This window comes from Simochromis diagramma, unplaced genomic scaffold (assembly GCF_900408965.1).
Source record: "Simochromis diagramma unplaced genomic scaffold, fSimDia1.1 OVJJ01000361.1, whole genome shotgun sequence".
NCBI lineage: Eukaryota > Metazoa > Chordata > Actinopteri > Cichliformes > Cichlidae > Simochromis > Simochromis diagramma.
Window position 1 is genome coordinate 19,440,858 of NW_024386860.1, and position 27,794 is coordinate 19,468,651.

Genomic DNA, 27,794 nt, shown 5'->3' on the forward strand with positions numbered 1-27,794 from the left:
TCATGGAAAACTTCTTTATTGACTTAAAAAACAAAAAGACAACATAATATTAAATCTTCTGAACGGTAATATTTACAGATTTTTTATGGACAGTAAACACATCAGTGTTTGCTTTCTTTTATTTTTAATAAAAGACGCGTTGCTTTTTCATTGGATAAGATCTTCTGACTGGTTAATATCAGTCTTCCGTTTCATTGGCTGCTTCTGTCTCAATGGGCGGGGCTTCATCCTCTGAGCTGGTCTGACGTGCTGCTGTCCGAAACAAATGCATCAAATCCCGAAACCTGCGGGACACCTGAAGACACGACAAGAAGTTAATAAAGTGAGCAGTTGACAAACCGACCAATCATGCTGGAAGAACACTGAACAGCCAATCACCTCGCTGGGAGTCTTGTTGCCGAGCAGGCTGGAAATGGCCTGAAATGTGTTCTGATTGGCTCCTTCTTGCTGACATGTCTTCAAGATGACCCGGTCTGCTTCTCTGAAAAATAAACAAACAGTCAGGCCTTCCATAGGTGCCTCCTAACTCCTTTTCCTAATCACCTTTCCTTCGTCGAGGTGAAAGAAAGTACCTTGTCCACAGGATCACTTTCTCCCCGCTCGCAGTCAGAGAAATGTTTTTGGCACAGACAGGGAGGTCAGGAGGAAGAGGAGCTAACCGAGGAGGAGTGCAGAAGGCTGCAGACGTGGAGGAAGCTGTAGTGGAGGGCGGAGCTACAGAGGAGGAAGTAGAGATCGTGGAGGTGCAGGTAGAGGTGATGGAGAGGGTCACAGGTGGCGGTTGCAGTGTCTCCTCTCTCCTGCTCCTCTTTGCTGCTGGGCTCTGTTCCTTTTTCCTCTCCTCCTCTTCTTCCTCGCCCTCCTCTTCCTCTTCCTCCTCTTTTGTATCAGCCAGTGGAAACGAGCCTTCCCATGATGCATCACACCGATCTGTCAACACAAACAATAAAGTTATTTAAAGCAAACACACACCTGTCTGCTAAAGGACCAACAGAGGATCGTGTGACATACCTGGCAGGGGACTGTCGTCGCCCCCCTTCAGGTCCAGGTCTTTGTTAGCTGGTTCATCATGGGTAGCACTTATCTGAGAGTAGAGTGGGTCCAGACTCTTCATGGCCCTGGACACGCCCCCTGAGGTCTAGAGGAGAGATGAACAGGTAATTCAGGTGTAATTCTTTCTACGCGTTTCACCCCTGGTGAAACATACAGACATACCTTATTGCCATGGCAGCGGGTGCATCCTTTCCTCTTGTGTTTCTGGATCTTTGAATCACGACAAGGGCAGGCCCAGTCTTTATCGGACCAATCACAGCCCTGCAAAGAATAGTGTAAATCTGTCCAATCACAGGGTTGAAAACAGTAACAATGTAAATCTGACCAATCACAGGGCTGAAAACACAGCTGCTCATTGTGACAGGACGTCAGCAGAAATAAGCAAACAATCCTGGATCCCGACTTCCAAAAGATCTGGAGTCATAACGGATCCAGATTTCCAAAAAAAACAGACGTGGAATCTGACTTTGGAACGCTGTGGATTGTGTTTTTCTACAAACGACCTGGAGTACAGCTCTCCCCTAAAAGATTGATAAAAAGGAGCAAAGACAGGAAATAATCTGACCCCCTTCAGACCTTGTAGTTTCTGTGAGAGTCCATCTTCCTTCTCTGACGCCGGTTTGTCATTGGTTGGATCTTATGTCCCTCCTCTTCCTCTTCTAGTTCTGGCAACGTCACCTCCTCAAACCCGCCACTGGCCCCGCCTCCTGAATTTTGGCTGACGCCCTCTCCACCTTCCAACCCGCCGCCTCCATCTTCTGGCCAATGGGTTTCTTCAAACTGTCCAGGATGCGCTGGAGGTGGGCGGAGCTTGTCAAAAAACACCCAGAATTCAGCTTGTAAATGGGTGTGGCCTTTGAGCAGCATAGACATCTGAGCTTTGAGCTGAAAACATGAAACAGCTGAGATTAGCACAGGTTAGTTCCACCTGTCTGGTTAATCTGGTTCAAAGACCTCGTACCTCGTGGACGCTGGTGGGAGTGAGGTCCTGGCCTATCTGCAGAGCTTTGATGATCTTCTGGTAATGCGACGGATTGTCTCCAAAGCTGATCTCCAGCTGTCGAAGGAAACGGCGGCTGCGCTCAAACGCCTGCTGCTCGTCGAACTGCAGAAGCATGAAGAGTGAAAACACCGTTAAATTCTTGTGACCTGCGAATGGACGGAGGCATGACGTGAACTCGTTGTTACTAAGCTAAAAAGCTGCAGTGATACGGATACTTGCACGGAGCACATGAAATGAGGCACGGGGACGTTTGTTTATTCAAACTGCGCCACTCAAGTTCTGCAGCACACCGCTGACATGCAGTTTTTTTTACTTCCTGTTTAAGAATCCATAGTGCTTTGTTCTAATGCTGGAACGCCATCTGTAACTGCACGATGGCAGACTGAGTGCGTGCACTCATGCCCCAGCTCGCCCGAACAGATGGGCGCAGTCCAAACGTGCTCGAGCATGGCGGCCTGTACAGAGGAAGCAGTTGCGTCAGCCTCTACAGACATTCACTGTCCTGCTGGCAGCTACGGCAACTCTTAAGGTGGAATGCTTTGCTGTATGAGCTAAATCAATCAGTACACCTTAAAAAAAGAAAACGATCGATGATTCTTGTCTAAGGAGCTTTGAAAGAAAAGCGTCTGGACTTCTTTAAGTTGCTTGAAGACATTTCACCTCTCATCCGAGAAGCTTCTTCAGTTCTAAGAGTCAAATGTGGAGAGTCCCAGATTTAAGCCCTGTGATCAATGATTCTCTAAAGAAAATCTGCCCTTTGTGAACATGGAGATAAAAGGAGTGTCATCCTTCAGCTGTTCTCTCCTCTCATTAGGAAACTCTTCAGCCTCCTAACAGGTTCTCACATGAGGGGCTCTGTGATTGGCTGAGGCTGACTTTAACTTTAGTCGGAGCTTTAGGGATTAGAGATTTGTAAAAACACATTTTGAATTCATCACTTGGAGCCTTTATGAGGAAACTTAATGAACATGTAGTTGATGCTGAAATGCAATTGTGTGGGTTGCCATGACAACACCAGAAGCCAGCGCCTGAGATCGTTATATTGTTTTGCTTTATTTAGTATTCATGTTTGTGTACACTTACAGTGGAAAAGGATCATCTTTGAGTCCAGTGATACATTTTTTCTTACAAAAGAAAGTTTCTGTGAACATGATTGTGGAGTAGTCACCTCCTCCGGAGTCACAGGAACAACAAGTTGTGAGCGGCAGAGACAAGACGGACTTTTAGGGCTCTTCAACTTTTCTACTGCTGGTTTACAAAGCGTACACGGTAAAATTATGCTTGTTAAATTGTTAAGCACTTGTGCACTTTGTTAAAAGACATAAGTGTCTGAAACAGATGTTGTATGTGCCAATGGTATTATTTTACTTGCTTCTAGTTTTCATGGTGCTCCATGATTGTGAGAGGAAATAAAAAAGGAATTGTGGACATCAGTACGAAGCGTGGATTTTTTTTTTTTTTTTTTTTTTACCAGAGTTGATACAGAACACCTTGGGCTGTCATCAACAGGAAAACCAGCGAGTTTAACTCCAATGATAAAAACCACACGAGCTGCTCACCAGTCCACACAGCAGCGCCTGGTCAGGATGCAGAAAAGCGGCGAAGTCTTGGAGGAGGTCTGTCCGGTTTCCCAGGATGCAGCGCAGTTTCCTGAACAGCTGCATCACTTCCTGTCCATCTCCCACCTGCTCAAACTCACTCAGCAGAGACACAAACTCCTCCACCTGCTCAGGTACATCATGCAGTGCCTCACGCACCTGTCGACACACAGGAGGAACATCATGAGCCCACATGTTCTAAGGAGAGATGGTGATTACTGTTACCATAAAAACAAACAAAGTGAAGACCGGCCCCCTCGTACAGACTGTACGAACTCGAACGAGCGCCACGCCACGCCACACCTGTAAAATCAGATGTCACTTCTTTTTTTTTACGCCATCCAAGCGATTAAAGGAAACACCAACTCCACCACCATCTTATTCCACAGTTTTTCTAATTTTTCTATGTAACTTTGCACTGTCCACTTTCTGCTGTAACAAAAAAATTTCCTACGTGTGGGACTAATAAAGGTTATCTTATCTTACTTTTACTGCCCTCCAGTGTCCGTGTGGCGGCACTACATTCCACTTACATTGCCCCATCAATCTTTCCCTCTCATTCACCCCAAGACGTCGTGCTGCTGTGGTCACTCCTCCTAGCTCCTAACACACAGAACAACGAAAGCTAGACACAGATCCCGGGAGACGCGATGCGGGAGTCATTAACGATGCTGTTGTTTATGATCCTCAGAGATTACAATGCTAACAATAATCCATGCAAACACGAACCAAAGAGCCCGAAGGGAAGACCGGACACGTTGCACCGTTTATGTGCCGAAGCAAAAGCAGCTGAACATCAATGACGTTCTCATCCAGGTGATGATTCACAGGTGAAACCACAAACATGACCACGAGCACAGCGTGTGGTAAATTGACTGATTCTTATATAGCGCTTTTCTACTCTCCTGGAGTACTCAAAGCGCTCTATACAACACATTCACATTCTGATAGGCACTGACTCTAAACTGAGTGCTTTTCTAACGACATTCACACTCCGACAGATGCATCGGAGAACATCAATATCTTGCACAAGGATATCTGGCATGCAGACTGGAGGAGCCAGCGATCCACCAACGTTCCAATCAGTAGTTGACCTGCTCTACCTCCCACATGGTGGAGGGGTGGGTGGAGACCTATCAAGTGATCATTCACTAAAATCTGACCAATCCTGCTGGAGGAGTAGCCACGAACGTTTTCTCATTTATCACAAGAAACGCAGGAAACTGAAAGGAGGTTCGGAGGCGATGATGTCAGCGTCTGGAGAGACCACGTGTGCAAAGACGGGAGCTCAGCAAACAGCGGGACAATTTAACGTCCATTGCTCACCCTGCTGAGGTAACTCTGTGCGAACGCCATGTCTTTGCTCTCTCTGTGCGGGTCGTTGTCCAGGATGTTTTCGTCATACAGCAGCAGCAGTTTGGCGCCATCTTTGCTGTGGCGCTCCTGACGGCTCCTCCTGAGGCCACGATGAGGTTGGCTTCGGCCTGCAGAGATGACAGAAAATAAGAAACAGGAAGTATTCGGTCACAGATGGTGAGTGTTTTAAACGGTGTTCAGACGCAGACCCACCTCGTCCTCGTCCGGGACATCGCCCCCCTACTCCTCCAGGCGTCCGCTCTCTGGACGGCGTCTCCTCGTCTAAACCCGCTTTTTTGCTCCGCCCCTCCCCTGAGTCCTCTCCTTTTGGCCCCTCCTCCTCTTCCTCTTCCTCCTCCTGCGACCCAGGAGAGGTGGGAGAGTGCTCCTCCTCTGAGTCGCCATCTGTACAGAGCCGCTGCTCCGCCGCAAGCCACGTCAGCTGCTTCATTGTCTCCTAAAGGTCAAAGGTCAGAGATTATCCAAACCCTCGGCACCTCATCAGCATAACTTTTCTTTTCAGCCGTGCTTTTAATATTTTTAAACAAATCCAAACGCCCCCTCGTGAAAACAGATTTCACTGCCGAGAGTTACCAATATCTAAATCAGTGAATACCAATCATTCACAAACGTCTCCCTGAAGACGTCTGTCCTTCAGTTTGTTTTGGTTTACTTTAAAGACCAAACTGGTCTTCATTAACGTTCATGTTTCTTCAGACTGTGTCCTCTGGATTCAAACCCAGCCAAGGGTTTGGTGATGTTTTTCTCAGAAACACTGTTCTCAAACCCCCTGAGCATCATCCTACTCTTACTTAAACTTGATCATGCTGCTGTAACCAGTGATGGTTATAATGGCGTTACAAGTAACGGCGTTGCTAACGGCGTTACTTTTTTCAGTGATGAGTAATCTAACTAATTACTATCCCTATCGTTACAACGCCGTTACAGTTACTAACAAGAAAATGCGGCGCAGTCCGTTACTATTTGTCAACAAACAGACGGTTGAAGCTGTGTTCAGCTTACCGCATCTTATATCAGCTGCACGGAAGTAGCTGTAAGTAATCTGGACGCTACAGCTTTAAGCAGCTGCGCGCTCCCGCGGACGGTGATCACTTTCTGCCCGACGATCACTTTCTGGCACAACACCTGGAGCTCAGGGGGCAAAACAATCGCATGAGTGCTGCTGTTTGACTGAGGAAGAATAAAGTAGTCGTGGTAAGCCAATCACATGACCACTTAAAGACAAAGCAACAAGGTGACATATACCAGTTTATAAACTGTGTTGATAGGCCACGTAAAACCAGAGTCATGATAAACAATATATACGCGTGTTTTTCCTCAATAGTTTCGTCACGTTTACTGTCTAAGGACAGCGCAGCGAGCGCTCTCTGCTTATGAGCAAAAAAAACAAAAACAAACAAACAAAAAAAAAAAAACAGGGAAAGTTTTAGGAGTGACGACGAGAGAGCGAGAGAGCAGAAAAAGAGAGAGAGTTTTGAGATGTGAGAGATTAGCGTGTTTGGAGTGTGTAGTTAGTGTGTAGTGTTGTGGATAGTGTTGTGTTGTGTGTCAGAACAATGAGGCGACTGCTGTCTCCAGGTAGAAACAGGAGTGACACACCTGCTGCTGTCAGACCTGCAGGTATCAGGCTGTGATGTTCTCCTTTATAGTGGACAGAAATTATTGTTTTGGAGAGGCACAAATAATTTGTGTGGCATCTTATTGAAGAACAGCTGATTGTTCTCTAAATAGTTTGAAATGGTTATTAAAAAAATCAAGGTAAAAGGTAAATGGCTGCAAATAACTTTGTTTGCAAAACTTGTGCATATGATTTTAAAATTGGCAATTTATATTTGCATTTAAAGTTATGAAATATGATTCATTAAACATGTTTGTGGTTGTTACAGTGAAAATATCACTTTTTCTACTCTGATTTTATGTTTTTTGTCTGATTTTAGATCAATTGTGTTAATACAGTAGTCAAAATGAAAACACAACTGTAAATTCAGACACGTGAGGTTGTGCTGAAAAGGACGATACCAAACAAGGCAAAGTAAAGAGTTTTTAAAGGTGAAATGTGGAGGGAAAATCAAAAGTAGTTAAAAATGGTCAATTACACCCTGGACCCCAGAGGGTTAAACGTTTTTTAAAGTAACGCAATAGTTACTTTTCAAGTAATTAATTACTTTTAGAATATTGTAACTCAGTTACTTTTTTGAAGAATTAACTAGTAACTATAACTAATTACTTTTTCAAAGTAACTTGCCCAACACTGGCTGTAACACAAATGTCCATTTTAGGATCAATAAAGTCTCTGTCTATCATTTCAGCAGCTGTTTGTGCTGATGAGCTTCTACTGAAAGGAAAGAAATTTTAAAAATGTTTTCTATTCAGCTTCAATTTCTGCCTCAGACACAAAAACATGAGAAAATCTTTAGTCTTTGTTTCCTCAAACCTGAACTTTTCTCTCTGTGTCGGAGTAAAAATACATGATCAGAGGCAACTTCTGACCAATGAGGAGGCCGGCAATAAAACCCGTTTCACTTTTATTTAAACATCACCAAATCACAACAACAGCTGCCTCAAGGCGCTTTATATTGTAAGGTAGACCCTACAATAATACATACAGAGAAAACCCAACAATCATATGACCCCCTGTGAGCAAGCACTTTGGCGACAGTGGGAAGGAAAAACTCCCTTTTAACGGGAAGAAACCTCCAGCAGAACCAGGCTCAGGGAGGGGCGGGGCCATCTGCTGTGATTGGTTGGGGTGAGAGAAGGAAGACAGGATAAAGACATGCTGTGGAAGCGAGACAGAGATTAATAACAAGTACGATTGTAGGGTCTACCTTACGATAATAAGCGCCTTAAGGTGACTGTTGCTGTGATTTAGCGTGAGTAGTGGTTTAATTACTGCCAACATGAAGGCCTGCGGTACGTAGCCATTAATGAGCATAAACAACACCACTAAATCGCAAAAGGTGGAAACTTTTAAGGTAGACTTTCTATCTACCTGTAACTCTGGAACCGACAGAACAGACTCCTCTGATGCTGATGACATCACTTCTTCCTCATCTTCATCCTGTGTGAGGTCATCAAAGTCCTCATCATCATCATCATCTCCATGCCGGTCCTGATCTTCGTCCTTATCCTTCCCTCCACCGTCGTCTCTCGCTCCACTCCTCTCCTCCCTCTGTCTCCCTTCCTCTTCCCCTCCACCCTGCTCATTCTCACCTGCTTCGCCTCCTTCTCCCCCCTCTCCTCCCCGTCCCCACTGCTCCTGCTCCTGACCATTGTTTTCTCCTCCATTCAAACTGACACCAACAACAATTGCCTTTTCCTCCTGTTCCTGTCTCTGCTCCTCCCGCCTCTCCTCTTCTTCCACATCTCCTGTACATGACGTCAGGCTGAGTGTTGATACCAAGACCATGCTCTCCTCTTCCTGATTTAGCTTTTCCTGCTTAGAAAAGACCTCTTCCTGCTGCCCATTGATTGGCCCGTGGATGTGATGCTCCAAAACATTTTGGGGGGAGGTGGGAGGAGCTGGGGGAGTCCACACCATCTGGAGGAGGAGGCAGCCCGGCTTCAGTGTGTTTGCAGTGCTAGGACTTGTGAGAGAGGGAATGGGCAGTAGAAGTGTCGAGGGGGTGGGGCTCTCCTGTGCAGACACGGTATGTGGTGTATTTTGGCCAATAGGAAGGTAGGACTGCATCACCTTGGCACACACAGGGGTGGGCGGGGCCTGGATGAGCAGCAGTCAGTGGGACCGCTCCAGAGATAGAAGCTGGTGCCAATGGTAGGGCTCCTGACACAGCAGTGGGGGCAGAAAATAACGTGACGCCTGAAACAGGTAAAAAGCGCATGTCCACCTGTTTCTCTCCGTGTGGCTCCACCGGCAGATCTTCCTGTGCTTTGGCGAGTGGCAGCAGAGATTCATTATGAGCCAGTGTGAAGACGCGCCTGTGGGGGCGGGGGCGGGGGCGGTACCTGTTGATATAATTGGGGTGGAGCCTGAGAGTGCAGCCTGGAGGAAGCCAGGAGGGGTAACGGGCATCTGAGCGGGTCTTCTGGATGCTTGGGCGACTGTTCTGCAGACGAGAATAATGGGATAACAATCTGTGCCTCAGATTATGATGTTTGAGCAATACTCGTATAGCAGCACATGAAACTACACAAAGTTTCTTTTTGTTATAGTTCTGAGACACAAAATCTGAATCAATAGGTCACGCTTAAAGAAAAACTTTAGATTGGAATTGGCTAGCAGGTTCAAACTGGTCCTTTCAAAAACTAAACCGGCAAATTTTGCTCCCAGCAGATTTGTACCTGGGTCTGAATGGATGTAGACAGAGCCACACAATAAAGGGGAATTCTATTATATTCTATTATAGGTGTGGATCTGGATCACGATCGGGATTAGCTGTTCAAACCTTGAGCCAGTTTGGCATGTTTTCACCATCTCTGTCCACCGGGGGGCGCTGGTCCTCCTGCTGGACTCTGCTGCAGGCGAGTGGCAGCGGCGGGACGACGCCCTTCGTCACAAATGTCTGAAAAGAACCACGAAGTTGGGCCCCGAGTCATTCATTTGAAATGTAACGTTCGCTAATGATGTCACACGGTGCATAGTGAGGTCACTCTGATGTCACCTTGATGACATTGTCAGGTGCTCTTGGGCTGCTCATCTCTCTGACGTGCTTCCTGAAGTTCCATCGACTCTTACAGAGCAGGTATGAACTGATAAGCTCGTCGGACTGAAATGCTCCCTCGAAGTGTTTCAGGCCGAGAACGATGAGACTGCACAGAGGCATGATGGGAAATATGTTTTTACTGAGTTCAACGAAGAACAGAAGCCATAAATTTACACAAAGTGCATGTGAAAAAATAAAATGTAGGAAGTGTGTGTGTTTTACCAATCCTCTCCTGGCGTGTATAATGTTCTCAGGTTCCTGCTGTGGAGGGCGGGGTCTAGGCTACAGACAGGAAGTAGTTCTGGGTATAGGAACACGGGTCGTGTGGCGAACAGCCAGGCGGTGTCGGCAGGCAGCAGAGGGAAGGCAAGACCTAAACAGAACCAGAACAAGAATCTGAACCTGGATCTGTTTGGTGCATCAAACATGGCTGACAGGTAGCTTGCCCTTACTGTTGGTTGCAGGAGTCATCTGGGGGAGCCAGCGTCTGGAGGCTCGAGTGGGAGGAGCAGGTGGAGGCTCGTCCCTCTGCTCCACCTCGTGCAGGAGATCCAGTGCACCCTGCAGGTTACATGCCCTGAAACAGCTGAAGGCGCAGCCTTGCTCCTGATGGTGGGCGAAGTGCTGCAGCTCCTCCTGATAGTGGAGGTGCTCATTAGTGCTGGTTCAGTTTCATCTTATTCACACAGCAACAAGTCGCCTCAAGGCGCTTTAAACTGTAAGGACTGGGTTTAAAAAAAATAATGAATTTCCTGATTCAAATCTATTTTAGTCTGAATAAAGCGATCTCGATTCTTTAAAATCCTGAATCGATTGTTAAATATAAATGTATTTTATCAGAAATTCCAGAATCAGCTCAAACAGGAGATGAGAGCAGAAACACAGAGCGTGGATCGTCCACAGACGCACCGTTGGGGCTGAAACACACAGATTCTGCAGGTTTCGTCTCTCTGACCAAAACTGACTGAACCAGCAGCCAAAGAAGCTCAAACTTCACGTTTGAGAAACATCGTCATGGATTCTCTCTGACTTTGGCTGTTTCACTCCCCGCACAGCTCTCTCTCCCTCAGTCCACTCAGAGACAAGTTTACCATCAAATCTCTGTTTTCTGCATTATTCTCTGCTTATCACGCTCTGCTACTGTGCTCGGTGCTGTCGTCCTCTGACAGCAAAGCCTCATTTCTGCTGTTTAAACTGAAGACATTTAGACTTCAATGATTGCTCAGCTGTGATCAAACCTCTGTGACTCTGCTTCACTCCAGCAGCATCAGGTCATGTTCACATGTTGATTCATGGTTTTCTTCAGTTTTTGATCGACTGCAGAATATTTTTAAGGTTCTCTGCTATAAAAAGCCAGGACAGGAACACCTGCTTCAGACACAAAGACGTCTGCTGTGATGGTCACACCTCTGATGAAGTCTCACAGTGTCAGCTTTGTTTTATAGATACAAAATATGGATATGTGCTGATAGATGATCAGAGTTATAATATTTCAGACTGAGTCTGAATCGAATAGAAAATCAGTAGAAATCAGTAACGACACCCAGCCGCAACTGTAAGGTAGACCATACAATAATAGAGAAAAAAACCCAACATATGACCCCCTATGAGCAAGAACTTTGGCGACAGTGGGAGGGAAAAACTCCCCTTTGACAGAAAGAAGCCTCCGGCAGAACCAGGCTCAGAAAGGGGCGGGGCCATTTACTGTGACCGATTGGGGGTGAGAGAAGGAAGACAGGATAAAGACATGCCGTGGAATAGAGACAGAGATTAATAACAAGTAATAAGTTCAAGAGCTGAGGAAACGCCCACCAGGTAAGTGCCCACTTGCCCTGTTCAGCTATTGTAGGTATAATTGAGAAGTGTTTACTGACCAGGTAGCGTTTGGTGATGGAGGCTTCATGATTCAGGGCAGCAATGTGGCGACTCAGCAGGTGAACCTGTGTCAGCAGTTGCACATGCTAGGAGAGAAAGGGTCACATGATATCAGGCAAACACACCTGGAGAATAAGTGGGTGAGACAGGTAACCTTCCATACCTGCTGCAGCTGGTGCTGTAGCTGCAGTTTCTGGGTGTGGTCCAGTTGGAGGGAGGGGCCAATGCGACGCGGCAGCACTAAGACAGAAGCAATGGTATTGTGAGGTTGGGTGGGTGTGTCCTTCAGAGTTGAGGAGAGGTGATTGGTCGTGTCCTGCAAGGCTCTCCGCTGCTGCTGAGCTTCGTACTGCTTTCTGACCGTCTGCCGCCGCTCTGTTAGCATGTTGGCTAACGGTGCCTCAAAGCTACGGGCAGCAAATGGAGACACTGTAAGCGAGCATGTATCACATATTCTGAAGTCTGATACTTAGCCACCGAGTATTTCACGTGTAAGTAGGTGGAGCATCATAGACAAATTGTTTCCTCTCAGCGTGACTCTTCTTCACAAGATCTGTGTGAAGAAGCAGCAGCAGAGGACACTAGTCTTCCTCCCGACCCAAACAGCCACAGCACTTCTCTGCTGTGCCGTCCCAACGGGAGGCAGCACCGTGCGCCACTCCTGTGTGTGTGTGTGTGCACAGGTGTTCACCTCATGCCTTGAAGTCTCTTCATACATGTTCAGATCACAGCAACTATGATGAAACCACCTTTACATCATATAATCTTGACATCAATGATACAGAGTCAGAATCAGAAAAACTTTATTTATCCCCAAGGGGCAATTAACATACAACAGAGCAGCATGACTTTGAAGATAAGCACAGGGCATAAAGCCTGTGAAGGTTCTCAGTAATCCAGGTCATTGTAGTCTAAGAAGCTTGGAAAGAAAAGCGTCTGGACTTCTTTAAGTTGCTTGAAGACGTTTCACCTCTCATCCAACAAGCTTCTTCAGTTCTAAGGGTCAAATAGTGGGGAGTCCCAGATTTAAACCCAGTGGGAGTTTCCCCCAAAGAGGGACAAAAGGACCCCCTGATGATCCTCTACCTACATCGGAGAGACCAAACAGCCACTTCACCAGCGCATGGCACAACATAGAAGAGCCACCTCCACAGGACAAAACTCAGCAGTCCACCTGCATCTAAAGGTCAAAGGTCACTCTTTTGAGGATGCCAACGTTTACATTTTGGACAGAGAGGACAGATGGTTTGAAAGAGGATTTGAAAGAAGCCATTTATGTCCCCTGTGAGCGACCATCTTTGAACAGAGGCGGTGGTTTACGACACCAACTGTCTGCCATCTATAATCCAGTTCTGAGATCCTTCCCAGACGCCTTAACGCCCACTCACCCCCTGGGCCATCTGACCTCAGGAAATCAGATGATAGGGTGGGGTCAGGTTTCACAATGAGCTCACCCGAAACCCTGGCTGATTGTGACCCACACCCGTTTTCACACCTTGGCTCGCGATTAGGCAAGGCAATTTTATTTGTATAGTACACTTTCAGCACAAGGCAATTCAAGGTGCTTTACATGATTAAATTAGGTGCTGAACTCACCTAGCGATACCTTTTTGAAGTTTAGTGATTGGTGAAAGATTGCAGCAAGACCACCACCTCTTTTGTTTTTTTCTGGTCTCACTAATGAAGTGATAATCAGTTGGGCAAGTCTCTATTAATACAGTTTGTTGTGAATTTCCATCTAGCCAAGTTTCTGAAAGAAAAAGAGCATGTATATCATTTGTAATTGATTAATAGAGACTTCCCTGATACACTGCAAATTCCTTGTAGCTTAACAAGATTTATTGTCTTAAATTTAGCCAGATTATCTTGTCCATCTTGTTTTGAACATTACAAGCTAGTTTCCAGTCTCATGTGTTAGATGATTAGACTTGTTTCAAGTATATATTACTTTTTTTCTTATTTAGTCTGTATATCTAAAAATGAACCATTTTACATTTATTTCAAGCAAAAATAGCTTTTAGATAGAGTGTAAAACAAAAAAAATTATCTCAAAATTAGAAATATTCACCTTTTTCCTTGAAATAAGAAAGTCAATCATTTGAAGGTATATTTATTTCAGGTTTTTAAGTCCAAAGATAGTGTTTAAACCATTTTCTGAAATGAGTATAAGAGACCTGTCACAGATGTATTTGTTACCATGCAAAATAAGCCACTTTACTCTAACAGCATGATGTATAGCATCTTCAATCCCCCCAAAATCTACAACCTTTGATTGCAAATGCTCCATATTAGCAACCTCTGATACAGGACCTAGTTCTTTCTCATTTACAAATATCGGATGCTCAGTTCCTGCTTCACTTAGACAACACTCCAGCAGTTGATTGTGGTTTACAAGAGACTTGCACACATTCTTAAAGTTTATGTTGGCTGACCATTGTTCTAAAAAAACAAAAAACAAAAAACAAAAAAAAAAAAAAAACTGTGTTTAGACGTATTACAGGTCCCAGGGCAATAATCTGAGAGAGAAGATGCAGCATGTAATGTTGCTTTGGGATTACATTGTTTTCTGGGAACAGTTGCCTGAATTGATTAAGATGATCTTCTATCATTTTTTTTTAGTTTGGACACAGTTTGTAAAGACACAACTGGGGCAAAAAGTATTTTAACAATTTCAATTAAATCCAAAATAAACTGGATAAAGGGATTTTTCTCTACAACACTGTCCAATAAGAATGGCAAAATCTTGATCAATATAAGCATTTGTCCAGAGGACTGTTTGAGTCTGTTGTCACTTGAAGCTAAAGTAGCAGTAAATCTTTTTTTTTATGAATTATAGAACATTTTTGAGACATTTTATTAAATTCAATCAGTTTATATTCCAAAATGTCTTTTTCCCCAAAGTCTGTTTTTGTTTCATAATGGTGTATTTATTTCAGGTCATTTAACAACTGAATTTCTTAGTCAGGCAATCAGGGTCAGTGGGTGGGACCTGAACGCTCATTGGCTGCTGCTTAAAGAGCTGCTTAAAATGAAAGTGTCTCAAAATGTTTCTATTATTACAAAAAAAAAAAAAAATCATAGTGAAATAAATATTTAATAAAATATTATAAAAATACATAATGTAAAATAAAATTTAAATGACACATTTTTAACACTTTGGTGTTCCATAGTCTAGTTTATATTAAAAAGTTAAATAACGTATTAGCACTAGGATAGGTTCCTAGGTTCCTGTATTCCTCCGTACAACCATCAATGCCACATATCACACGAACGTCTGGACTACGGCTATGAATTGTACTAATATGGCTCAAAAGAGACTTTAATGTTAAGGCAACAAAAACACAACAAATCCCACACCTCCAACACGCCATCTTGTTTGGGAAAAAGACCTGAAAGAAGTTCTTGGCGGGCAGAATAGTAGAGGTCAATACAAAGTCTGAAGGGGTGGTTTATACCAAGTCTGCATTTAACTTGTGTAGTAATTTGATTGTAAAGACGACTACCACAGTCATAATAATTGATGGGTTATTTGTTAAAATTTGTTTTTTTTAATGCCAGTTCATTATGCATGTTATGTTCACGTTTTACAAGCTAAGCTTTACACAGACGAAAATGTGTAACACTACCTCCCCCCTGGCTGCCCTCAAGTGGCTCTGTCCATTATCTCACTGTTTGAATCGGAGTGAAGGACACGAGGGAGCAGGTTCGGACTGGATTCTGTTAAGGTAATTAACTTTTGCTTACAAACATTTCGGGTTCTTTTAGCTTTGACTTACTGTAGTAACATCAGTCGTGGTCAAATATTAAGTTTTACCGAGGCAGTATTATCAGGTCTAATATTTGGCTGACTACCAATGGGTAGTTAGCCAAAACTGCCATCCAGCTAGCTAGCTTAGTTCATACAGTTTGCTGAATTGTTAGCATGCAGTGAGAGCAAGGCTGGACTGGGACAAAAAAATCGGCCCGGGCATTTTGACTAGAGACCGGCCCACCAGGATAAAGATTGAAAATGTGACGTCATTCAGGGGTAAAACCGCAAAGGATTCTGGGAACTTGTGGCAAGAGGTACTAGCGCACGCAGGCTTTCAATTGAACTCAGTTACACAGCGATAAAAAGAAACACAAAAAATGGCAAGAAGCTGTTGTATTATTAACTGCAACAGCCGGTCGCATGACAGCCACGGGAAGCCGATCGTTTTTTTTTTAATCGGATTACGTCGTTGAAGAGAAATGTTTTAAGCCATGTTTCCGAAGTAAGAGCCGACGGATGGTCTGGATATACCAAATATAACGTCCCAGAACACTCCAGCTCACATGTTAGTCTGCTCCAAGCATTCCCACAAAGGTCAGTGTTTTGTAGTAGTTAATACTTCATTTTTCTTAACATAATTGGTGATATAGGTTACAAGCAAGTCTGGCGCTGAACAGAAATTGTCGCGCTATGCTCCTTTGTTTATTGTGCATAAATAGTGAATTGTCCTGACACAATATTGCGTTTCACTTCTGTTATTACCATGGTACATTGACAAAAACATATACTTTTATTCACAGGATAAAACAGTTGTTTTGTATCACTAATTGTCCAGTACAATTACAGCATACAATATTATTGTCACTGCTACATTTCTGTAATGAACCAGAAATTATTTCCACTACTAATTAATTACCGTTGAGCTCAAAGGTTATATTAATAAACGGTTAACGAATGTGTATTTATGACGACGATTTGTGAGACTGGTAAACTTACCTTTGTTCGTACGATGGTCTTTCAGTTCTACACGGTGCGTTTCAAGGTCCTGTACCCATCCGTCGGTAAACTGTACCTGGGCTTGTTGCAGTGACCTGAAGTTACTAAACTTCATGAGTGTATGCACTCACTCCAAGAACCGTATAATTATAAATATGAGCGTGGTGAAAGTTGGGCAGCACGCTAACGTCTTTTGTCCCTCTATGTGCTCATAAGGGTCTAACCCTTTCACACCTTTGATTTTTTCCTCGTATCTTTTCTTTGTCTTTTCGTCGAGTCTGTCTTTGTACGGACCGGCATTGTTCTCCTTTTGTTTTGTACATTCCTTTTTTGTGCGGCAAAGAAAAAACAAGAAGGTATTGGAACCGGAGAATGAACGTTTTGCGGTGCTGCAAATGCTTGCATTTGATGCGGTACTTGGATTGTTTTGCCACGAGTTCCCGGCATGCAATGCGCAAAAATCACACGATTGCTAAACAAGGGGGCGGGTGCATCCGGCCTCCTCGGCTGTAATTGGTCCAGCCCAGAGTCGATCATGACCAATTGGCCAATCCAACACCTTTCATTATATATACCCTTCCTTAAAAAAAAAAAAAAAAAATAATAATCCATCGGCCCATAAAAACAAAAAATCGCCAGCGGCCCACCGGGCAAATGCCCGGTATGCCCGATGGCCAGTCCAGCTATGAGTGAGAGTTTAAAGTTATTAATGGTGCTAGTTGGGTAAATTTAGTTTCGTGTTCAATATACTTAACATAGCTATACGACAAAAGAACTACAGTTGATATCCGCCTTTGCAAAAGTCCGTTTTGGGTGTCCCACCCACGGAGAATAAAAAGCTGCAGTGTGGTTTTTTTTCCCTTCTTAAGCCGCGCACTTTCTGTCTGCACTGTGCTTGGTGTGTTTGTGTGTGCAACTTGGGAGGACCGATACTGGTTTGAGACAAATCTCACAATCGGGCTTGTAACTTTACAACGCTGTTTTCAAATTCACTTAAGGATAACTTAAGCCTGCCGCTCCAGCACCAGTCAAACTGTCGGCTTACATCCAGAGTTCTCTGCTGCTTAAATTTTTTTTGTTATGGAAAAAGACAGGGGTGTTGGACAGATCTATATTTAATTTAAATGAGGATTTACTTAAGTCATCAAGAGTTAACGGTTTTATGACCAAAATTACATTTAACCAACATGAGTTTATTCAAATTTTATTTGCAAGTCCAGTTTGGGTGATGAAATTAAAGATAACACAAGGGAATAAAATAATGCACATTCATGAACGACATCTTTACCTATAGATTTACTTTAAGCTTCATTTCCGACAGATTATGATTAATCATAAAAACTATTGTAAGTTGGAGATGTGAACTTACTTCGAATTATTTATGTTGTAAACTATTAATATAAATCAGGTCACTTTAACCTTGCTGAACTGAGGTAGCAGTTTTTTTTTGGATGAAGTGGCCTAATCTGAGCTTTGATCATTTGTTGAATGATTTGACAAGCAGTTGGGCATTATTAGTTTTAGTTCTCCTCAGGGGAAAGTTCTGACAAAAGCTACACCAGAAAATCATGGAGGGTTTGGATAATTGCAGCCTGTCGGTTCTAAATGGTAGGCCAAGCATATGCATATTTATGCAAATTAATGTCTAAATGAATTTTGTGTTGCACACACTGACAGTGATCCTACATAGAATCAGTTTTATGTTGTCAGATCAATAATATATTTAATTACATTTAAATGTATTTGACAAAATGACCATTTGGAATAGTTTCCTTTTTTGAACAGTGAAATGTATACATTTAAAGAGATGTACAACTTTTACATTTCTGACAGTTACTGACTTTTATTTACAGCTGCCAACATAGATGAGGTCTTGCTCCACACCCTCAGTAGGGATGATTTAAGGGACCTGCTTCCAGGGTCTGAAAATTTTATGAGGAGGAAACAGTTGTGGGCTCATGTTCACAAAGAGGCAAGTTTTTCCGCTTTTGATTTAAAAACACCTAGCACAACACATTTTGTTTAGAACTCCTGTAATATAACTATTTTCGTTTTCTTTTTTAGGATGAAACTAAAGAAAAGGCGTCTCATGGATATCTCACCATGTGACCAGGGAGAAGATTATGATGCAGATTCAAGTGACAGATGTAACCTTAGGCCCCCTCCTTGATTCAGAGATGGTCTTTCCCTTTTCATGTAAATGGCCTCCTTGACTCCACGCTCAAACCAGCGTTCCTCCCCGTCCAGGATATGTACATCATCATTGAAAGAGTGTCAACTGGCCTGTAAGTGTAAATAGACTGCAGAGTCCTGGCCTGATGAGGTAGCTCTTCTGTGTTGTGCCATCCTCTTAGCCAGAGGTTGTTTGGTTTCCCCGATGTATAAATCCTGGCAATCCTCCTGCACTTAACAGCGCACACTATGTTACTGTTTGTGTCGGGGGACCCGATCCTTGGGGTGGACCAATTTTTGGCGCAGCATGTTTTGGGGTTTAAAAGCCACAGAGACCCGGTGTTTAGAAAAAATGCAACTCAACTGCTCCGATACTCCTGGGTATGGGACGGTCTAGCCTTCAGATTAGCGTCACTGCTGTCTCGATGGAGTTTAATAAACTCAACCGTCTGCTCCTTGCTATCTAAAATATAACAGGACACTGGTGTAAACTCTCGACCATCTCACACTTCTGTTTAATTTTTCCTGTTTTCTGTCTGACGTTTATTCAGCTGTGTGAAAAAAACCCGGGGGATTAGTAAAGTTTTATTTTATCTAATCTAATAACTTTAATCTCAGCCAAACCGATTTACTCACGAACAAATAAATGGTAAATGGCCTGTATTTGTATAGCGCTTTACTAGTCCCTAAGGACCCCAAAGCGCTTTACACATTCAGTCATCCACCCATTCACACACACATTCACACACTGGTAAGCTACATTGTAGCCACAGCCACCCTGGGGCGCACTGACAGAGGCGAGGCTGCCGGACACTGGCGCCACCGGACCCTCTGACCACCACCAGCAGGCAACGGGTGAAGTGTCTTGCCCAAGGACACAACGCCCGAGACTGTCCAAGCCAGGGCTCGAACTGGCAACCTTCCACTTACAAGGCGAACTCCAAACTCTTGAGCCACGATCGCCCCGGAGAGAGCAGCTGCTGCCAGATGTTCTAAACATCAGACTCCAGCTGCTTCTCTCTGTGGTTTCATGAAGCTCCAGATGTTTCCATGGGTGATGCGATTGTGGTGATATTTTAAAAAAAAATTTAAATACTGTGTTTTTTAACATGTGTTTGTATGTTTCTAAGCTGAGCATCATGCACTGGGATGCAACTATCAGTACCGTAAAGCCTGTGGCACGTTGAACTTAGGGCCAGTCTGTGACGGGGGCTCCTCTTCCTCATGCTCCTCCTCCTCAGCCACCACCTCTTCTTCTTCCTGGAGCTGCAGAGGAGAGGAAAACAAGAAAAAGTTTGAAGCTTCGCCCACATACTGACGTTAAAGACTAATCCTGTGAGTGTAAAGTGGCATCGAGTCAAATTTGCGGAAACAAAATAAGAACTCACAGTTTCAAAGAGTTCTTCTAGCAGCTCATTTACTTCCTTCTCTGAAAAACAGGACGCAGAATTCACAGTGAGGATTCTGACACTCTCAAAGCTCCGCCTCCTCCTAACTGCACATCACTTACTGGTGATCTGCACAGCCCGGTCCGTCCTGTAGTCCTCCAGGTCGGGTTCATCCAGGTCCTCTGGGAAGTTGTACTCGGGGTCGTCGTCATCTTCGGCCTCTTCTGAAAACAAACATCAGCTGTTTGCCGTTAGACAAAACCATAACCTTCCTTTTCAACTCAAAAACATTTTTCTGAGCTTGTTTTCCATTTACGACATATCAATAAAGTTTGTCCAATCCTGGATGTTCACCATCAGCATGCTTCAGCAGCTTGATTTTTAAAAAAAAAAAAAAAAAAACAGGTTCACAATTGGTAAATGGACTGATTCTTATATAGTGCTTTTCTACTCTCCCGGAGTACTCGAAGCTCTTTATGCAACATGCCACATTCACCCAATCACACCCATTCTCGCAAGGACTTTGTCTAAACTGAGTGCTTTCTAACGACATTCACACACTACAATGGATGCATCGGAGAGCAACTTGGGGTTAGGATACTTGACATGCAGACTGGAGGAGGCAAGGATAAAACCACCAACCAATCAGTAGGTAACCTGTTTTACCTCCTGAGCTACAGCCACCCCACCACATTTAAAATTTGAAGCCTCGAGCAGCCAGCGCCATCATGACCTCTAACCTTCAAAGTCGGGGGCCATTAGGCCCTGCAGCCACTTTGCCCAATGGCGGTCCTCCTCCCGCTGGGCAGTGCTTTCATCGTACATGTCGGCCGTTATGTCAGGAGGCAGAAGCTCCGCCTCCAGCTGACCCAGAGGTACGTCTACCAGAGGATGCTTGGAGCGTGTGCGGTACGCCAAACTGCTGGAGCCATTATCAACGCCACCATCAACATCAGATTTCCTGTCCAGAGACTGAAACACACACACAGGTGCAAGATCAAACCAGACGGGACACATCACAGGTATTTACCCCCCATCCTTTTAATAAGGTGAGAACACAAAGTCTGATATCACACAGGTCCTTCAGTAACAGGAAGTGTTTAAAAAGAGTTTGATATGCTGTTCCCTGGTGTTGCCTGGTTAGATATGTTACCTGACTGTAGGTGTAGGAGGGGCTGCAGTCCAACTCCTCATCAACAGCCTTGAGTCTCTCCAGGAAGGACGATTCAGGAGGAGGGAGGAGCTGAGGCGCGCAGGTGGAACTCATCTGGTCATGCGGGTTTCCTTCATATCTCTAAGCAATAAGCCAGAGGTCAGAGCAGCTTGCAGGGTCAGAGGTCACTGTACCACTTTGTGGTGGTCAGACATCAGCAAACCTGCAGGGAGCTGTCCATCCTCAGGTGTGTTGGAGACTTGTTCTGGGAGCCCAGGTGCATTCTGGGAGGTGAAGCCAAGCTGTCAGCATCACTGAGGAATGTCTGTCAAGATGAAAAGGTTTGTACAGACGGAAGTCCTGAAATTTTCATTTATGCAAGTTCTGACACTCCGAGTGAGTGTGTGTGTGTGTTTGTATGTGGCATCATGTTTGAGCGAGAAATGAGGCCTCACAGAGTGTCAGAGTCACCTGCTGCAGGTGAGACTGCACAGGTGCTCTTCATCCTGTTTCTGGTTCTCAGAGTTTGGATTAGTGTCTCTTACTGATAACCTGGATGTCACATGTGTGACATCATGACTGCACAGTGAGGTCAGTTTCCTGAGGACAGCAGCAAGGCGAAAGGTTAAAGACTCACCTCCTCAGTTGTATCTTCCTCCTCTTCTTCATCAGGACAATACTCTTCATCAGATGAGTCTTCATTATCCTCAAGTTCAATGTCAATAAACTGAGGGGCCTGCGGGACAGACAGGTACGAGGGTAAAGCGTCACTGAAACTGACAACATTTCAAATCCAACTTAAAACATCTGAACACAGGCTGATGAGTTTACCTTGTTCACTGCAGACAGACCCCGGTTCACAGGCTGAAAGCAGACACACAGGTCAGGCTCACAGGTAAACTGTCAGAGAAGATTGTGGGATGCTGGACTCACCTGAAGGCTCTGTTTGAGTCTGGACCGAGTCCAGATCTTTGGCTCCTGATGAGAGACAGGCAGAAAGATATGTATTTTACATACATACAGAAAAAAGCAACAAATGCCTGATAGATACAGGTAGACACCAACAGGTGAACAAACTCACAAACATGGGGAGGTCCTGAGTGTCTCTGATTGCCGCTTTCATCATGGCAACCACACGCTCATCAGTGATCACCTCCTGAAACACACACATGTCTGAGTGTATGTGTTAGTGTGCGTTAAAGTGTGTGTGTGTGTGTGTGTGTGTGGTGGCGTGCTGCTCACGTGCAGGATGGCGCGCACGTTGCTGGATGTCAGGTTCAGCTGTTTGGACTTCCTGTCCAGGTCAATATCCAGTCGTCCCAGTTCATCATCGCTAGTCTCGACGGTGACCGCTCTCTCTCCCATCATCCGCCCACCTGAACAGGAAAGTCCGGGTGTGAACAAACGCTAGCTCTGCCTCCTTTAGCTGATCTTTACACAGCACAGAGGGAGGGTAACTCCCTGTAACCCTCCCCTGTGCAGATCAAATGCGGCCTGCACACAGACTGAACCAGCCAATCAGATCAATCAATCAATCAATCTTTATTTATAAAGCACTTTTCATACAAAAGGAAATGTAGCACAAAGTGCATTACATGGTTAAAAGCAGCCCACCCCACCCTCCAACTCACTCCCCACACTCTCATTAACATAAACGATGTGAATACACACATACCCCCCCCACACACACACACACACACACACACATATCCACCCCCCCCACACACCCACACTTAAAGAGTAAAATTGGGCTGGGTACGCATGAGCCAAGTGAGGAAACACTATGGTAAATGGCCTGCATTTGTATAGCGCTTTTCTAGCGCTTTACAGTACATTCAGTCATCCACCCATTCACACACTGGCGATAGCAAGCTACATTGTAGCCACAGCTGCCCTGGGGCGCACTGACAGAGGCGAGGCTGCCGGACACTGGCGCCACCGGGCCCTCTGACCACCACCAGTAGGCAAACATGGGGCTAGTATCTTGCCCAAGGATATTTGGCATGCAGCCAGGAGGCAGCCTGGGATCGAACCACCGACCTTCTGATTAGTGGCTGATCTGCTCTGCCACCTGAGCTACAGCCACCCGATATATAATAACAGGGAGCCGTCTGCACCGGGAGCCGGTCACAGACCGCAGCCTCCGGGCTGGGCACACAGCAGGAAGGAGGCAAAGAAGCCCTCCACTGGAGATATGACACAATAGGATATATACAGGGTAAAACGATAAAATAAATAAGAACGGGATACAATATAAATATAAATAGAGTAAGAAGATTAAAAAATGAATAAGAATAAAATCAATAAATATTAGGTAAAACCTAAATTAATAATAGAATAACAGGATAGAATAAATAAGCATAAAATAAATAAACACTAAGTAAAAGCTAAATTAAAAAGGTGGGTCTTGAGCCTGTTCTTAAAACATGTACGTTCTCTGCGGCCCTGAGCTCCTCCGGCAGGCTGTTCCACAGACGAGGACCATACCACTGAAAAGCTGCCTCTCCGTGAGCATGTGTCCTGACTTTAGGGACAATCAAAAGGCCAGTACCAGAGGACCTCAGGGTCCGCAAGGGTTCATATGGGCGACCGTGGCTCAGGGGGTTGGGAATCGCATCTGTAACCGGAAGGTCGCCGGTTTGATCCCTGGGCTCTCTGTCCTGGTCGTTGTGTCCCTGGGCAAGACACTTTACCCTACTTGCCTACTGGTGTTGGCCAGAGGGGCCGATGGCGCGATATGGCAGCCTCGCTTCTGTCAGTCTGCCCCAGGGCAGCTGTGGCTACAACCGTAGCTTGCCTCCACCAGTGTATGAATGTGAGAGTGAATGAATAGTGGCATTGTAAAGCGCTTTGGGTGCCTTGAAAAGCGCTATATAAATCCAATCCATTATTATTATTATTATTATATGGTAAAAGCAGATCTGAGAGATAAGAAGGCCCAAGACCAGTAAGACATTTAAAAACCAATAAAAGAACTTTAAAATCGATCCTGAAACACACGGGGAGCCAGTGCAGCGATTCTAAAACTGGTGTAATGTGGGCCCGCCCTCTGGTCTTCGTCAGCACACGAGCTGCCGAGTTTTGCAAAAGTTGTAAAGTTGAAATATTCTTTTTGGGGAGACCAGAGAGCAGGGCAGTAATCAATGCAACTGGTAATAAAAGCATGCATCAACATCTCTGTGTTGGCCCGAGAGAGAATAGGGCGGACTCTGGCTATATTTTTTAGATGATAAAATCCAATTTTGGTTGCATGTTTAATATGTGGGATAAAACCAAGCTCAGAGTCAAAAATAACACCCAGGTTTTTCACTTGTAGCGAAGGACATAGTGAAAATGCCTCTAATTTAGACAAGAGTTTCTCTCTCTGAGCCTCAGGACCGACGATTAAAACTTCAGCTTTGTCCCGGTTAAGCTGTAATAAGTTTTCTGCCATCCAAGATCTTATATCTAGAATACAGTTAAAAAGGGCATCCATTGGTCTGGTGTCATCAGGAGACACGGAGATGTACAGCTGCGTGTCATCAGCGTAACTGTGGAAGTTCACTCCATGCCTCCTGATGACACCGCCGAGAGGGAGCATATACAAATTAAAAAGTACAGGGCCTAGAACCGACCCTTGAGGCACACCACATGTCATTCTATGGATCTTAGAGGAGCATGTATCCATACTCACCATAAAAGTTCTGTCTGAGAGACAGGAAGTGAACCAGTTGTGTACAGCACCAGAGAGGCCCACCATGTGTTTCAGTCTGTTTAAAAGAATAGCGTGGTCTACTGTATCAAAAGCTGCGCTTAGATCCAGCAGCACCAGGACTGAGAGCTTTTGGGAGTCCCAGTTACATCTAAGATCAGTTAAAACCTTTAGGAGAGCCGTCTCTGTGCTGTGGTTCACCCTGAATCCAGACTGGAATATCTCCAGGATCTGTCTATCATTCAAAAAGTCATTAATCTGAGTAAAAACAAGTTTTTCTAAGATTTTACTTAAAAATGGTAAGTTGGATACAGGTCTGTAGTTATTAAAATCATTACAATCCAAATTGCTCTTCTTCAGAAGGGACCTCACCGCTGCCGTTTTAAAGGCAACAGGGAAGACACCCAACTGAAGAAAGCAATTCATCATGTATAAAAGCTCAGCTTCAAAAAATCCATAAAGTGTTTTAAAGAGTGAAGAGGGGATTGGATCTAAAAGACATGTGGTGGGTCTCACTGTGGAGAAAACTTTCTGAAGGTTCTCAGCATTAACCAGGACAAAGCTGTCCAGTGTCTCCTCAGGTACAATCGAGCCCTCAGATGTGTTTACAATCATATCGCGATTAGATAAAATATCAGATCTGATGGCGCTGATTTTTCCCCTGAAGTGGTCTGCAAACTGCTCACAGAGCGAGTCTGTGGGGGTTCTTTGGGAGCTGTTAAAATCAGGGTTAAATAAATGATCTATGGTGGAAAAGAGGACCTTGGGATTATTTTTGTTATTACTGATTATTTTGGCGAAGTATGAATTTCTTGAATTCCTTAGTGTATTATTGTACATTTTAAGTTGCTTGTAAAATATTTGATGGTTGATAGTATTTTTATTTTTCCTCCATCTCCTTTCTGCTGCCCTGCAATTTCTTTTGAGTTTTTTGACTTCTTCGTTTCTCCAGGGTGATGCCTGTTTTACGTTAATCTTTTTGGTGGTGAGTGGAGCAACGGAGTCAAGGCTTTTCTTCAGTTTGCTGTTGAAATGATTAAAAATCAAATCGCACGGTGCAGGTAGAATCACAGGGGGGCATTCGTCTAAAACCCTGGTAAAATTTGCAGCCACTTCAGAGGTTAGATAGCGCCTCCTCACAGTTCGCACCGAGGTCTCCCGCTGAATAAAACCGGTGATGTTAAAAAAAAAAACACAGTAGTGGTCAGAGACAGCCAAGTCAACAACAGAGGACACGCTGGTGGACAGCCCATGGGTGATGACCAAATCCAAAGTGTGTCCTCTGTTGTGAGTCGGCTGTGTGACGTGCTGGGTAAAATCCAAACAGTGAAGAATGTTTAAGAATTCTTTTGATGCAGGGTCAGAAGGATTATCTATGTGCAGGTTAAAATCACCGGTTAAAATTATCATATTATATTTTGAGTGTATGTTTGTTAAAAATTCTGAGAATTCCTTGATAAAAGCAGCACTGTCTTTAGGTGGTCTGTAAACTGTGACAGATAAAAGTGGAGGGCTGCTGAAAACAATAGCATGGAATTCAAAAGTGGTAAAATGATCAACCCTGGTGAATTCATCCTTCCTTTTAAACACCATTAGATATAATGACATCACCTGAGACAGGTGTGGCATCCTCTTCTTGTGTGTCAGTGGGATGTCCTGTCTGCAGCTGCCTGTCCATCCCTCTGTTTGTCCTCAAACATTTGACCTCCAGAAGACAGACATCTTCCTCAGCGATACGCCGCATCGCCATCGTCTGAAACACAGAGAGCAATGAGACCGTTACTGATTGAGATCAACAAAATTATCAATATAGGAACTCCACCTTCAGCTGCTGATACATTCTTTAATCTGAATGAAGGTTTAAACTCTGATGTTCTTCACACCCAGCTTATGTCCTATTGATCAATCAGAGATGTTTATCATTTTATAAAATCTGAGCATAAAGGCTTAAACTTGACAGCCAGCTTATGATGAAACAGGTGATCACTGAACAGCTGGAGTCAGCTGGCAGACGAATAGTTGCTGATAAACAGAGGGTTAGGTTAGGGTCCCTCTAGCAAGATTTACCTAATAAAGTATCCAAACTAAACAATTTACAGCTAGATGTGAAAATAAAACAGTGTGTTAAAGTAAGTACGTGAAAAGACTAAATAACCAAGCTCAAGCTCAGCATTCAGGTTACAGTTCGGTGCTTCTCCGGGAACGGTGTGACCACTGTGACCGATGAGGTCGTCGACGTTACGGCGAGCCGGGGCTCCAGCGCTGTGCTAACTCAGGGACCGCAGAGTTCCAGCATCAGCACGGGACCTACCGGGAGCTTCACGGTGTTATGGTGGATCCACACAGAGCCGATTAAAGCTCAAGCTCAAACTGCTCAGCAAACATAAACATGTTGGTGTTTGTGTGTGTGTGTGTGAGAGAGAAAGCTAATGTTAGCTTAGCTCACACACTGAGCAGGCGCAGTATGGTTTGTTTAGCGCGTATTGCTCCAAGATCAATAAATAAAACGGGACCCATTGCCCAGGAGACAGAACCGATCACACGGACGGAAGGAAAGGACTCACCGTCAGGCTGAAACCGACAGCCATCTTTTACGCTCTCATCTTCCGATGTTTGCTCCGTTAGCCTGTTAGCTTAGCTTCTGTTCCGCCAACATCAATACCACTTCCGGGGCGAGACCTTGACCGGGGCTTTGGAGCGACAGAGGAGCGAAAGCACCACATCAGCCAGTAGCGGTTTTTGATACGGGCGATACGGGCGACACGGGCGGTTGCCCGGGGCGGCATCACGGGCATCGGCAAAAAAAAAAAAAAAAAAAATTGTTCGTACTCATGCTGCCCCGACGTCAGCCAGCGCATATTGGGAATGGTACAGGCACCGATCGGTTTTCTCTCACCCATTTGCTGGGAGTAAGGGCGCCCTCCGTTTGCGAGGTGCGCCTGCTGCTTGCGGCACAGGGAAGAGAGGGCGGGGCGGCGGGGGATTCTCTGGCTGGCTGGAGCGGCATCTAATAACTCGCAAAATAAAAACAAAACAACAAACACGAAAACACCAGACATTATGATACAGACTT

At 44.6% G+C, this 27,794-nt stretch overlaps 1 protein-coding gene across 1 annotated transcript; it reads right to left on the bottom strand.

The window, feature by feature from the left end:
- Positions 1-27,514, bottom strand: LOC120733031 (GON-4-like protein). The gene is made up of 25 exons (XM_040031029.1): positions 27,286-27,514; positions 26,333-26,474; positions 22,273-22,406; positions 22,112-22,186; positions 21,964-22,008; positions 21,862-21,894; positions 21,668-21,766; positions 21,254-21,355; positions 21,031-21,171; positions 20,618-20,849; positions 20,000-20,101; positions 19,878-19,918; positions 19,655-19,755; positions 11,734-11,977; positions 11,570-11,656; positions 5,224-5,467; positions 4,981-5,138; positions 3,616-3,813; positions 2,015-2,158; positions 1,630-1,938; positions 1,216-1,314; positions 1,012-1,138; positions 573-930; positions 379-481; positions 1-295 (listed from the first exon to the last, which is right to left on the bottom strand). Exons 1-25 carry the CDS (start codon positions 27,307-27,309, stop codon positions 179-181), a joined length of 3,459 nt encoding a protein of 1,152 aa, XP_039886963.1. The 5' UTR covers positions 27,310-27,514; the 3' UTR covers positions 1-178.
- Positions 27,515-27,794: the final 280 nt, after the last annotated feature.